This window comes from Dermacentor silvarum, chromosome 9 (genome assembly GCF_013339745.2).
Source record: "Dermacentor silvarum isolate Dsil-2018 chromosome 9, BIME_Dsil_1.4, whole genome shotgun sequence".
Classification (NCBI taxonomy): domain Eukaryota; kingdom Metazoa; phylum Arthropoda; class Arachnida; order Ixodida; family Ixodidae; genus Dermacentor; species Dermacentor silvarum.
Window position 1 is genome coordinate 8,733,903 of NC_051162.1, and position 13,749 is coordinate 8,747,651.

Genomic DNA, 13,749 nt, shown 5'->3' on the forward strand with positions numbered 1-13,749 from the left:
TCGTCCTGCGGCCGCTCCGCTAAGCTACGCCGATGTCGTCGCGACGCCCCAACATGTTCCGACGGCTGCACCACTCAGCTACGCTGAAGTCGTCGCGAGGTCTCAACCACTCTCTCCGAGTGTGCCTCTCCGTTATGGCGATGTTGCGGCTAGGCCCCGACCGCAGCCCGCCATGTCGTCGTACCAGCATCCGCCCTGTACAACGCGACCTCTTACATGGATGGGACCTGCCCCAGCGAACCGATGGCGTACTTCCGACAACCGGCCGATATGCTTTGCGTGCGGCTATGCCGGTCACGTCGCTCGTTATTGTAATCGCGCTCAGCCGCCTAGCGCTGCATCAGCCGTGACAAGCCAGTTCAACCGTCCCTATTACGAACCCCATTCGGCTATATCACCGACTTTGCGCCCGACGCCAACTACCCGCCGTTCACCGTCTCCACGCCGTCGCTCAGTGTCGCCGAGGCGACCCCGTCCACGAGGAAAACTACTCGTCGCAGTCCAAGAGGCAAGGGCTGCGGCGCCGTCGAAGCGTGAAAGTCCTCAACGCAGTCCTTCAAATGTGATCGAAGTGTTTATTCACGCTGTTCGCGCATCTGCACTCGTGGACACTGGAGCTGCCGTATGTTTTATGGACGCTAAGCTTTGCCGCCTACTTCGGAAAGTCACGACGCTCCTTTCTGGACTGTCCCTCCGCATAGCCAGTGCTCAGCATATCCACCCCTTAGCGGCTTGCACTGCTCGTGTTGTTATTGACGACGTTCTGGACGCCATAGAATCCATAATCCTCACCTCGTGTTCTCACGATGTTATCCTGGGCTGGGATTTCCTCTCGCGCCACAATGCCGTTATCAATTGCGCACGGGCCGAGATGGAACTCTCGCCGATGTTAGATTTGCCGATCACCGACAATACTTCCCGGTCGAGGAAGCTAATTGTCCACGACGACGCCCACGTTCCTCCCCGCGCGTCAACAGTCATGCCCATGTACTGCAGCGGAATCTCAGACGCTGTTGCGCTGCTGTCTCCATCTGACCGCTTCCTTACTCGGACAGGCCTGCTGCTACCTTTTGCGACAGTGGACATCAAGCAGGGCTACAGCACCATTTTCGTTTGCAACCCGTTCCCATCCCCTGTCATGCTGCTCCGAGGGGAATGTCTAGGCAATGTCGAAGCTATTGAAGACGTGCAAGTTATGGAAGTGCCGGATGAAAATTACTGCGCTAGTTCTGGTGCGCTCACCGCAATTTCTGCCTGTGAGGGACCGTCCAGTGGTGTGTTTGATTCTTCTATTGCCGATGACCTTACGCCGGTCCAGCGATCTCAACTTGTGTGCCTCTTGGAAGAATTTCGTTGTTCTGTCGATGTCGGGCAATCTTCCCTAGGCCGGACATCAACTGTTACTCACCGCATCGATACTGGCTCGCAACCGCCATTGCGGCAACGCCCGTATCGTGTATATCCTGCAGAGCGTCGTGTAATCAACGAACAAGTCGACGACATGCTTCGCCGCGAGGTGATACGACCTTCTAACAGTCCATGGGCATCCCCTGTGGACCTCGTTACGAAGAAAGATGGTTCTGTGCGGTTCTGTGTCGACTACCGGCGCTTAAACAAGATCACACACAAGGACGTATACCCTCTCCCACGCATAGACGACGCCATTGACAGTCTGCAAGGCGCAGAATTATTTTCATCTTTAGATCTGCGCTCAGGGTATTGGCAAGTACTCATGGCTGACGCCGATCGGCCAAAGAGAGCTTTTGTAACACCCGACGGCTTATACGAATTTAACGTAATGCCTTTTGGGCTTTGTAATGATCCCGCAACTTTTGAGCGCATGATGGACACCGTTCTGCGTGGCTTGAAGTGGCACACATGCATGCGCTACCTTGATGACGTTGTTGTTTTTGCGCCTGACTTCACAGCGCACCTTCAACGCCTACGGTGTGTTTTGACGTGCTTAACAAATGCAGGCCTTACAACTAAACCTCAAGAAGTGCCGATTTGCAGCTCGGCAGCTGACGATCCTCGGTTACGTCGTATCCAAGGATGGGATACTCCCCGATCCAGCCAAGCTTCGGGCCATCGCCGAATTCCCTAAGCCAACATCCGTGAAAGATTTGCGCAGTTTCATAGGTCTGTGTTCTTACTTCAGACGCTTTATTCGCAATTTCGCCGCCATAATCTCGCCCCTGACGAAACTGCTTACACGCAACGGGCCCCTCACTTCGTGGTCGTCCCAGTGCGACGAGGCCTTCACAAAGCTGCATCTGCTTACGTCCCCGCCAATTTTGCGCCACTACGATCCCACAGCTCCTACTGAGGTGCATATCGATGCCAGCGGCGTTGGCCTCGGCGCTGTTCTTGCCCAACGCAAACAAGGGTTTCCTGAATATGTCGTCGCCTATGCAAGTCGCACCCTTACGAAAGCTGAGACAAATTACAGTGTGACAGAAAAAGAATGCTTAGCCATCAGCTGGGCTCTGGTAAGTGTCGACCTTAATTATATGGCCGTCCATTTGACGTCGTCACGGACCACCATGCACTATGTTGGCTGTCGTCCTTGAAGGACCCTTCTGGCCGTCTTGCTCGATGGGCACTTCGCTTGCAGGACTACGATATCCGCGTTCTGTACCGCAACGGACGCCAGCATTCTGACGCCGACGCCCTCTCGCGCTCTCCCTTGCCTGACAATACCTGCTCTTCCCTATCCGAGATTATTGTTTCTTTCGCTCTACCTTAACACCATCGCTTCTGAGCAGCGCAAGGACCATTGGATTGCCTCCCTTCTAGAATTGCTTCCTGGTTCGTCGGCACAACCAAGCACTCACACGTTGCGTCGCCAAGCACGTCACTTTGACATTCGCGACAACCTGCTTCACCGACGCCATTATAACCCCGACGGACGCCAGTGGTTGTTAGTGGTACCCCGCAGTCTGCGTTCCGAAGTATGCGCAGCTTTCCACGCTGATCCACAGTGTGCGCACTCCGGCGTTTTGAAGACTTACCAGCGTCTTCAACAGCGGTATTACTGGCGCGGGATGTAGAGCTACGTTCTCAAGTTCGTTCGCTCTTGTCCCGATTGCCAGCGCCGGAAATCTTCGCCCCGCCTCTCGCCAGCCGGTCTGCAACCTTTACCTTGCCATACCCGGCCATTCGGAGGCGTCGGCATCGATTTGTATAGGCCCCTTCCACTGACGTTGGCTGGAAATCGCTGGGCAATTGTGGTAAGTCGACCACCTGACGCGATACGCCGAAACTGCCGCCCTACCGGCAGCTACAGCACGCGATGTTGCCTCCTCCTTGCTTAGACGATTCATCCTGCGACATGGGCCACCCCAGGAACTGCTTATTGATCGCGGACGTGTCTTCCTGTCCGAAGTAGTTGAAGCCATTCTCAAGGAGTGCCACGTTAATCACCGCACAACTTCGGCGTACCACCCTCAAACCAATGGCGTTACCGAACGCTTCAACCGTACCCTCGAGGAAATGCTAACTATGTACGTCGCCTCCGACCATTCTAATTGGGACGCCATTCTGCCCTTCGTCACTTACGCCTATAACACCGCTACTCAGAGCACCACTGGCTTTTCACCTTTTTTCCTACTCTACGGTCGGCACCCGTCGCACACCATCGACACAATTCTACCGTACCTGCCGGATGCATCCGATTGTGCGCCCATTTCTGACACGGCAAGACATGCTGAAGAGTGCCGCGATCTCGCACGGGTCTTTACATCCAGTGGACAAGAGCGCCAGAAGAGCACACGCGGTGACACCACTTCTGCACCCACCTTCCTTCCTGGAGCGCTTGCTGTGGCTCTCGGTTCCTTCCGCTACACCTGGTCTCTCATCCAAACTAGTGCCCAAGTATGAAGGCCCCTACCGTATCGTCGAACGCGCATCTCCCGTCAACTACCTGATCGAACCAGTTGAACCTTCTACGGACATGCGCCGTGGTGGACGCGACATTGTCAACGTCGAGCGCCTCAAGACCTACTCTGACCCACTCATAGTGACGAGCTGTTAGGTCGCCCGACGGCTAGTGGGTCATGCTCTCCAGCTTTTTCTAGTGGGTCGATCCCTCCTGCGCTCTCCTCGAGAAACGCCGCTCGTGCTGAGATCTCGGGCCTAGAACTACCGGTCGGTCCAAAAGGCTGGTGCCTAATAAACGCCTTTACAATATATATATATATATATATATATATATATATATATATATACGATTTGCAGGCTTTCTCGCTTATTGTACTAGTAATTCTATATATATTGTCACGCGCAAAGGCACGCACAAGCAACAATACCAGCAGCCAGACACGAAGAATGCCAGACTTCATCGTCTTCTCCGTTCTTGCTGGGCCCCCAATGGTGATTGTTTGCTGGCTCAAAACACCAGGTGGCAATATATATATATATATATATATAGAGAGAGAGAGAGAGAGCATCAGATCGTTTGCAGTTTTCCCCCACTCGAAAAATAGTTGGCACGCCACTGCAGCCAATGGGGAGGAGGCGGCACCCTGTCAGGAGTGAGTAAAATTAGTGTATCAAATAAAAAAAATGTCGCAGTTTCGCCCGAAAGGCGAAGCATCAATTGCGATAGCAAATTGGTAGAGAGCTATTCGGAGTAGGGATAGTAGAGTAGTTTTATCGGCCGCATAAACTTCGACACATTCGCTTTCTAACCGAATTGACAAGCGTGGTGTCATCGCGCGCAAGCAAACATGAATAGATCCCACTGAATGACCGCAGACAACGACTGTCAAAACGCTGGCGCGGCCGCTGCAGCGGGCGAAGAATCGTGCGGTCTATCGCTTCAACGGAAACTGAGCGGCGAATGGACAGCGCATAAAGGTCAGAGCCGTGTGGAAGACACGGCCGGGCTCGACTGGGGCGCGCGCTCGCTCGCGTCTTAAGCCCAGACCACACGTACGCTTGCGAACGCGCGCTAGCTAGCGTCCGCGCGCCCACGCATGCGCAGATGGTGCGGCACGGCTCGTACGCGTCGAAACGAGGCGCGATCTCGGTGATCAGCTCCTCTCAGTTATCGCGCGCCTGGGCTGCCTCGCGTCGGCGCACCTGGCTACGCAGCGACGGCGCGGTACATTCAACTCTCAGTTAAGCAGAATTATACCATGCAAGAAAGTGCTTCTTCTTCACTTATTGTGCTGATCTAACAGCTCCAAAAAGATAACAATTACGTTTATAAATATCGAAGCATTTTGAAGCACTGCCAACAACCAAATACGAAGTGGCGTCTGCCAAGGTGTAAACAAGTGAAGCCAGTGAGCGCGCGCTGTCGCGCGTATTTGTGGATGCAAACCGCCATTCCTCGCTAGGCGCGGCAACCGCGAGGCGCGTAGGCGCGAGCTTACGCGCGTCCGCAAGCGTACGTGTGGTCTGGGCTTTAAGAAGCGAGTGCGCGCGCGCCAGTCGAGCCCGGCCGTGGTGGACATAAAGAGACGGTGCAGCCAGTGCAAGCGTATTTGTTGGCAGAGTAGAAGCTGCTCCCCCCGTCCCTCCCGCGCTGCCTCCCCGCTTTTTTTTTAATTTTTTTATTTTTTGCTTTCGCGTGGGAGATTGCGTTGCCAGTTCTCCTTGCGCTGGGTTGCAAGATAAGCATTTGGTGCCGTAGCACAGCGTCGCCCCGCCTCCCTCCCCCCCATACCCCCAAGACCTTTTGGGCGACAATCGCGTTTGCTTTCCGCCGTGCGTTGGCTCTCCGTGATAGCGCGCGTCCCCCGCGCGCTTTTACTCGTACGGCGCGCGGCGACGATTTTATCGCCCTTGGAATCTATACGGAACCTGACGGCGACGACGACGCCGACGGCAAAAATCCCGTTGAAGTGTCCATATAATTGCTATCGCAATAAAAGCATTGCTGTCCATTTGAACACCGCTGAGCGGTCCTTCCTGTTAGGAACTCCTAGCGGGCAAGCGAGTGCGTTGAGACGCTTGCCGCAAGTCAACGGCGAAAGTCAACCGCAAGTCAACCCCTTCCTGACCTCAAGTCAACGGAAGAAAAATATGACGCGAAGTGCAGACAGTCGACGGCGTTATCTATACTTGGGAGTGGGTACACGTCTTTTTTGTGACGGCGTTGAGACGGCGGTAGTCCACGCAAAACCGCTACGAGTTGTCCTTCCTTTTGACGAGATTCACCGGAGCTGCCCACGGACTGCATGATTCTTGTAGTGACTCCTTTCCGCAACATTTCCTGCACCTGCTCGGCGATGATTTTTCTCTCAGAAGGCGAAACGCGGTAAGGCTTCTGACGAATTGGCGACGCTTGCCCGGTATTGATTCGATGTTGCGTACGAGACGGCGGAAGCGTATTGGTTGATTTTATTGCGATAGCAATTATATGGACACTTCAACCGGATTTCTGCCGTCGCCGTCGCCGTGAGGTTCCGTATAGATAAAATCTTCGCCGCAGCGCCGTATGCGCCAGCGGAAGCGTGCGGGAACGCGCGCTATCACGGAGAGCGAACGCACTCAATGTCCCACGCGCAAGCAAGGAAGTGCAAAGCCAGCGCCGGAGGGACTAGGGGGGGGGAGGGCACTTCTGTGCCAACAACCGCGCTCGTCGCTCGTCCGCACAGTCTCTTATCTCTCCCACGCGCAAGCAAGGAAGCGGGAAGCCAGCGCCGGAGGTAGCGGGTGGGGGGGTGCACTTCTACTCTGCCAACAACCGCGCTCGTCGCTCGACCGCACCGTCTCTTATCTCCACACGGCTCTGACCTTTATGCACTGTGCATTCGCCGCTCAGTTTCTGTTGAAGCGATAGACCGCACGTACCTTCGCCCGCTGCAGCGTATGGGCTTGCTGCCAGCGTTTTGACAGTCGTTGTCTGCAGTCATTCAGTGTGATCTATTCATGTTTGTTTGTGCGCGCTCACACCACGCTTGTTCATTCAGTTAGTAATAGTCGTGCCACATTTTCCAACGCACGCTACACATGTAATGCTGCCTGGATCGGCAGTGCAGCGCTACAGGTGTGTCCCTTCGCACGCGCTGCCCACGGGAAGCACTTCTCATCAACACCACCGTTTCACACGCGCCTTCTCGTGGTCATCGAGTCTCTCTTCATGTCGGTCTACTTACGCCGCAGCACACCTGCTTACTTAATTAGCTCATGTTTACTACAATTTATATTGCTACCAAAGCCGCTGACCTTACATCGTATGACATTGCTGTGTTGCTATCGCATTCATTGCTTCGCCCTTAGGGCGAAACTGTGAAATTTTTTTTGGTCTTGCGCAAAATCAAACACTGAAGCGTAACTTGCCAGCACCTCTTGAAAGAGACGCCGCTCAGCAGAAGGCAGCAGTCTTGTTGATCATGAGCTCAAATTCAAGGGCATAAACAGGGTAGGAATCAGGATGGGATTTCACTCCGGCAGATGACAGTTCCACGGTTTGGACAGTCATCGTAGTTTCTTCTTCAAAGCTTGCCAGTTTAAGTCCTGCCGGCAGAATATCGGTTGTGTTGAGACATTTACTGTCCACAAGTGGGTAGAGCCATCCACGGCGAGCACGAGGCAACGAGGCACTATTGCATTTTTCTTGAGCGCATTGTTGAAATTATGCTCGACCAAACCATAGCAGGATCCCTTACGAGGACGAGAAGAATGTACGGGTACGAACATTGCTGTCCGTGGGGGGCACACAAACATCTCGCGACACCGAGAAAACATCCGAGGTATCATTAATGAATTCGGTCACGGGAGTATACTCGCGTGACCGAATTCGTGACCGAATGCGTATACGCACGGCGCTGCGCAGAGAAATGGCACCACTACCAAAATCCAGTCACCCCACATACACGCAAGAGATCAATACCTAAGATAACGTCATGGGTAGCGCGTGCGAGCACAGTAAGTTCCGTCCTAAATGTTTGACTACCTATGGTGATCGATACACAACACACACCAATTGGGCGCAGCAGTTCTCCACCAACACCGCAAAAGGTAGCTTTGCGGTCCCAAGCAAATAATACTTTTTGCCCAAGACGATCTTTGAAAGCCAGACTCATTATCGAGACTGCTGCCCCGGTATCAACTAATGCTACTGTACTCACATTTTCTTCATAAACACACACTTTGTTCTTAAACATCACTGTACAAGGGGGTCTTCATGAAGGTGATCGTACTGCGGCCCCGCCCCCATCGGTCGCACCAGCTAGTTTTCCAGCGATGGCGGTGACCGAGAGCGACGACGCGGTGACGGGGATCGCCGTTGTCGCGTCGGTGGCGGGGTAAGGCATGCGGTCGGACATCGGGGAGTCAGCTCGTCTCGCGCGTTCTTGTTGCTGTCGTTGAAAGGAACTGGGGAATGACCACGGCTCGACTGCGGACGTAGGAGTGTAGGCATTTAATCGCGGAGCTCGCTGCTGGCGGTGAGGGCCGTACCTAACGATGTGCCCAGGCAGACCACAGTGATAGCAAGTGTGGGAGTCGGGATTTGTCGTCCCTGGTGACAACGGGCTGGCTGGTTGGTTGTAGACGGGAGAAGGAGCCCGAGTAGGAAATCTTTGGGGTGGAAGTGGCCTACGTCCCTGATTTCCGAGAAGGCGCGTGTTCCTGTTTTCAAACCGCTCGGTATAGGTCACACGAGGTTCCAGTTAACTCTGGCGCGACCAAGATGCCTGTGGTGCATGAGAGCGCCGGTCAAAGGTGCATTGATGACACTCATGAGCTGGGTCGGGAACTCGAAGCAGAGCAAGCTCTTCTTTGACTACTTGTCGTATCACCGAGGAGATGTCGTCATCAGATGGGACTGTCAAACTTGCAACGGTGGTGACATCGTCTAAGTGCCCAAATTTTGGTAAAATTCTCCGCATTTTAAGGGCTTCTAACGTCCGACAGTGCTGCCTTAGGTCGGACGGGGTTCTGAGGTCTTCTTTGGTTATCAGAAAATTATAAACATCTACGATGCCTTTCAGGAGATGCCCCACTTTATCCTCATCAGACATTGTCGCACTCACTATGCCGCATATTTTTAAAACAGCCTCAATGTAAGTTGTGCATGTCTCGCCAGGTAATTGAGCCCTGCGTGAAAGCGACTGCTCAGTGTTCTTCTTTTTAGACATAGACTCACCAAAGAACTTCGTAAATTCGTCGGCGAGATCGTCCCAGGTTGTCAACACGCTCTCATGGCTATCAAACCAGACAAGTGCGGTCCCGGTAAGAAAGAATACCACGTTCTCGAGCTGCTTCGTAGTACTCCAGCGGTTCTGGCGACTCACTCTTTGGTAGTGCTTCAACCTGTCTTCCACGTCTTCATCCGGCTACCCCGAAAAAGTGCTTGGATGTCGCTCCGGTGTGCCGTAGCCAGCGTGGCCTGTGCGATGGTCTTGGGGCTCACCGCCGATGGCGCCTTCTCTCGAATCTTCCATGTCCGCTGCCTGTGGTGGCAAGCCAGCCAAGCGTCTGCTACGTCGCGAAGTCGGTAGAGTTGCGTGGTTGTCCAGGGCGATGTACCCAGCGTCTCCACCAAATTGTTACGAAGGTGTGGGTTTATTTACAGGTGATGACAGATGAGAGCACATGGAGGGAGCAGCCGAAGGCGAAAACCAGTCCGGTACGATCAACCACCCAGTTCAAGCGCGCGCTCCACACCACCTCTTTTCTAACCTCCGCACGTTGCCGCTACAATGTGACCTTACAATAGTGAAGGCAGGCGACAGCTTGTGCGGACAAGGAGCGTGCGGAGAGAAAAGTTTACCAAAGGGACAATAGTCCTTTCGCGTTCCCACGCGTAAGCTGTCTTGAATATCATTGCAATTTTTTTTCCACCACCATGAGGGTTACAGAGCTACAAAGACACCCAGAGCGTTTGGCTCTCCGTTACCGCCAGCCAAGTGGACGCACCGCCACGCTAACCTCAATCGGATCTGCAGTAGCCAGGACAGTTTTCTGGCTTCTATTGGTGCCATACACACCGAGCGCGCACACATTAGCGCTGATTCTAGGCAGCTGTCTGCCAGGCACACCGTGGTGCGTACACTGGCCTGAGCAGAATGAACATTAAACGTGAAGGTAATTAGCCTCTAATAACAATTGAAATTGCGAAAGTCGGCTACTTACATTAACCACATGCGCCCAAGGCCTCCCTTTTCATGCGCGGCAAGCCGTGAAGCATTCTCGGTTTACACGCGCAGAGTACCCCTGTGGGGTTTAGGTCTAGACCAAACGTTATACTCTTAATGCACACAAACATGACAAATCCGCTATACACAGAGCACATCGTACAGCCAAGATGAATAACAATGAGGCGCTTACCTTCGTAGTTGCCCGTCACACCGGTGCACTCAGCTTTGGGGCTTACGAGTTGGCTGTCGCATTCCTCCTCCGAAAGATATATGCAGATCTCATGCAAGCCTTCCCCGGCGGACATAATAAGGCGCGATGAAGCCGACAATCCGACGCACAGCGGTGGGCTGCTGCTGCTGATAATGATGATGGTCTCATAAAAGGGTGGGCTGTCTTCTTCTTCCTCTACTTCTTTTTAGTCACTACATAATATGTCATATACTCACTGCGGAACGCTGGCTTTATGTGAGATTTCTAATAAGAATTTTGGCAGGAAATCCTAGAGAAAAGCGATAACAAATATCCATGCTCTGGCATATTTAACAGAACCAACATGTTTCAATATATACTCAAAATGTTCGCCGGCGTAACGTCGACGCTCTCCACGCGCGGCACAGTTATTATCTTAAGCTGGAGAAAAGTGGGAGACTTTACAGTCTAGCGTCACGGCGTTCTTAGTGTGGCCGGTGGCGTTCGGCGCGTCAGTTGAACAGGCCTTATCTCATACCAGAGCCGCTATACCACAGTGCATAGCTCGCTATAGCTTTCCTGGTCCCAAAGAGGTTTAAAAAAATATTTTTAAACCTCCTTGCCTGGTCCAGAGCATGCAGGCCTACAGTTTGGGTGGAGTGTACTAGATAGGGTAGTGGGTCCAGCGTGGGCTCCCCACTTCATGAGTTGTTTTTCGCTTATGGGCTCACTTGTGTCGTGGTCGGTGTACACGAACGCGGTATCATCATCAGCATTGGCTCGAGCGTCGTCGTCTTCTTCCGCAACTGGCTCGTTGGCGCTCCTCGGGTTGCGCTCGTGCTCGTGCTCGCCACGCGCTCGTGGCACTGCTCTCGCATTCGTCGTCGTCGTCTACTGCCACAGCTGGCGCCGTTGCCGCTCATCATTCCAGCGTTCATTTCTCTCCTGTCGTCGTAATGGGCAGGCCGCGTTTACCGGCGTATGAACCATTGCTTAGGGGTATGAGCAATTCATTGTCTTACGTGACAGACAAATTTAATTTTGAACCAATTTAATTTCGAGGAATCGCAAGCGGCAAGGGCGTGCGGATGCTGCTAACCACGCCGCCGAGCAAACTCGAGACATCGAGCGCAAGCGACAACAGCGACGAGCAGAGAATCTTACAACTCAACGGAAGGAAAAGTTGCACGAAAGGGAACGAAAAGTTGAAGGAAAGGGAAGGACAAGTAATACGAATTGGAAGGAAAAGTAGTAGGTCAGGTACACACACGACAAGCTTCACTTAGCCCCATTTTGTCGACAGGGGAAGGGCTGGTCATTTTTTTATTGAAATGTTTGTGGCGCCACCTGAATGAGCGGCTCCGTGCGCCGGCCGGACGCGTGTCGCGTCGGCTACTCTTCCGCAGCTGCGTGAAGCTTGGACAGGCATTTCACACTGCTGTATCTCGTTTTGTTTCGCGTTGGTCGAAACAGTGATTGTATTCTTCTCCGACCTGTAGTCAATAAAATGGACAAAGAGCGATGGAATTAGCGGAAGCGACGCAAGAACGACGGCACGTTGAGCAGACGACAGCAACTTGGCCCGCGAGCTCACCGCAACCAATGGGCGCAGCCGAAACAGTCGGAGCTTCAGGATAAGTAAAGCCGTTAAGTTAAGGCGACGACAGCGTCGCCGCAATTTCAGCGTTTTTTGCATCACTTTCCGCACTTGCCGTGGCGTCCGCTGGACCCACTCCCACAATCCAATCTAGTACCCTTTACTTTGGATGCAATGAGGGGAGCGTGCGTGCGCCTTGGCTGAACGATGATGATGATGATGATGATGATAAAAAAGTATTTAATTGATAGATGGCTGAAGGCCTATTATGTGGAATAGGGAGGGGAAAGGCGAGTAGTATTCAGAGCCGTCCTAGAAGCTGCGCGTCCTTGGCGAAACCCAAGAGCGAGTCCAGAATCGCCAGGTCTGAATCCGTTGATCCAGTTGCCGGCCTATTCACTCCTCGTAGGACGACACTCGCAACGCCCTCAGGTGGCGGTCCAATTGCTTAGCGTAGCGCTAGCACTCCCAAAACAAACGGGCTGCGGATGGTCGTGTGGCCACACCGCAGTTGGGGCACCTATGCGGCTCCTGGGGTGCTTTTTGGTCCTCAGATGCTGTGGAGAGGCCAGGTTCCTGCGACGGAAGGGAGTCAGGAGAAGGGAAAGGTGGGCGTATTTCCCGGCGTGGCCGGTACGGCCGCCACCGCTTCAGCACGTCCGGTATAAGGACGAAGCCGGAACGGAGCCTACGCAGCAGCACCTACCCCGACCAGGTAAGACTCGCGGGAAGTGGGTTTGGGTCTGGCAGGACACTCGCACGGAGGTCCCTCTTGCGTCGGTTGGCTGCTGCTCTCGGAGCTCTGTCTGAACGATAAAGCGCTCGCGGGCCGCTTACTTGTGCGCATGCGCTCCCGCAGCGGCTGATAGCCATGCTGCTGCGGATCACGTTCAACGCACCGTGTTATTGACCCTTTTCGCGGCGATCCCATGGGCGCTGCCATATTTGATCACGTGGTGACGCGTCCATTGCTTGCCTCAACTGCCTCCGTTGCCTCCTTGTTTACAATGGAAGTGTATGACGCCGGCGCGGCTTAGAAAACCTCTGTTTTCCGAGATATCGTATACGGTGACTAGGTGGACGACACAAAGTTTTGATCACAGCTTCAGAGAACATGCAAAAGCGTTTTCAGAGCTGATTAAGCTATGTCCAAACGGCGCAAGCAGTGTATATGGGGTTGTTCTAAAAGCGGGGCTAAATATGTATTCCAAGCTATCCAAGCTTCCGATTATGAATTCAGTCAGGACTAGTGTGTTTTGCTCTTTGTTCTTTATTCGGCAAATATTTTGAAGCAGTGGCTTGTCAGTTTCTGAATCCGTGAAGTTCTTCGGTACGGCCACTATCTGACTATTTTTTGCCTAATCGCTCGCGGGTGTGCTCAGTTCCGATAGATTTGTTCTTGCTGCGCACAAGGCTTGAAACGTAGCTGTTTTGTACATTGTAATACCTCGTAGAAAATATATATTACAGCTAGTAACTAGCTTACTCTTGTGGACCGTCACGAAACATTCAGATTCGACCATTCGTGCGCCATAGGTGTAGTCTGTCATTTCTTGCGCGTATACAGTGCGCATATATTCAAGTGTGCGCCCATTCACTTATTCTTGATACGTCGGCGATAGAGTGGGCGTAAGTGTTCCTGCCATTTGGGACAGATGTGTATAGATAACGTGTGCGAAACTTACTATGACAGGAAGCGTCGCTACTCCCTTTGTCATTGTTTAACGAGTGGTACTCACTCTTGCCGACGTTCTGGAGATGAAACCCTTTCTTTGAAGGTTAGCGATACAAGGCTGGCGGATGAGCAAATTTCTGTATCCTCGAGGAAAGCCGTGCATCACGATGTGCCGGTAACACGTTCGGACAGT

General features: G+C 53.1%; 1 protein-coding gene across 2 annotated transcripts in view; it reads right to left on the bottom strand.

The window, feature by feature from the left end:
* LOC119464980 (zinc finger protein 2-like) overlaps positions 1 to 10,442 on the bottom strand; it is a 77,641-nt gene extending 67,199 nt beyond the window's left edge. For both annotated transcript variants that reach the window (XM_049656552.1, XM_049656551.1), the window contains exon 1: positions 10,285 to 10,442. In XM_049656552.1, coding sequence (XP_049512509.1) covers positions 10,285 to 10,399 — 115 coding nt within the window. In that variant the 5' untranslated portion in view covers positions 10,400 to 10,442. The remainder of the gene's footprint in view (positions 1 to 10,284) is intronic.
* Between the last annotated feature and the right edge of the window lie 3,307 nt (positions 10,443 to 13,749).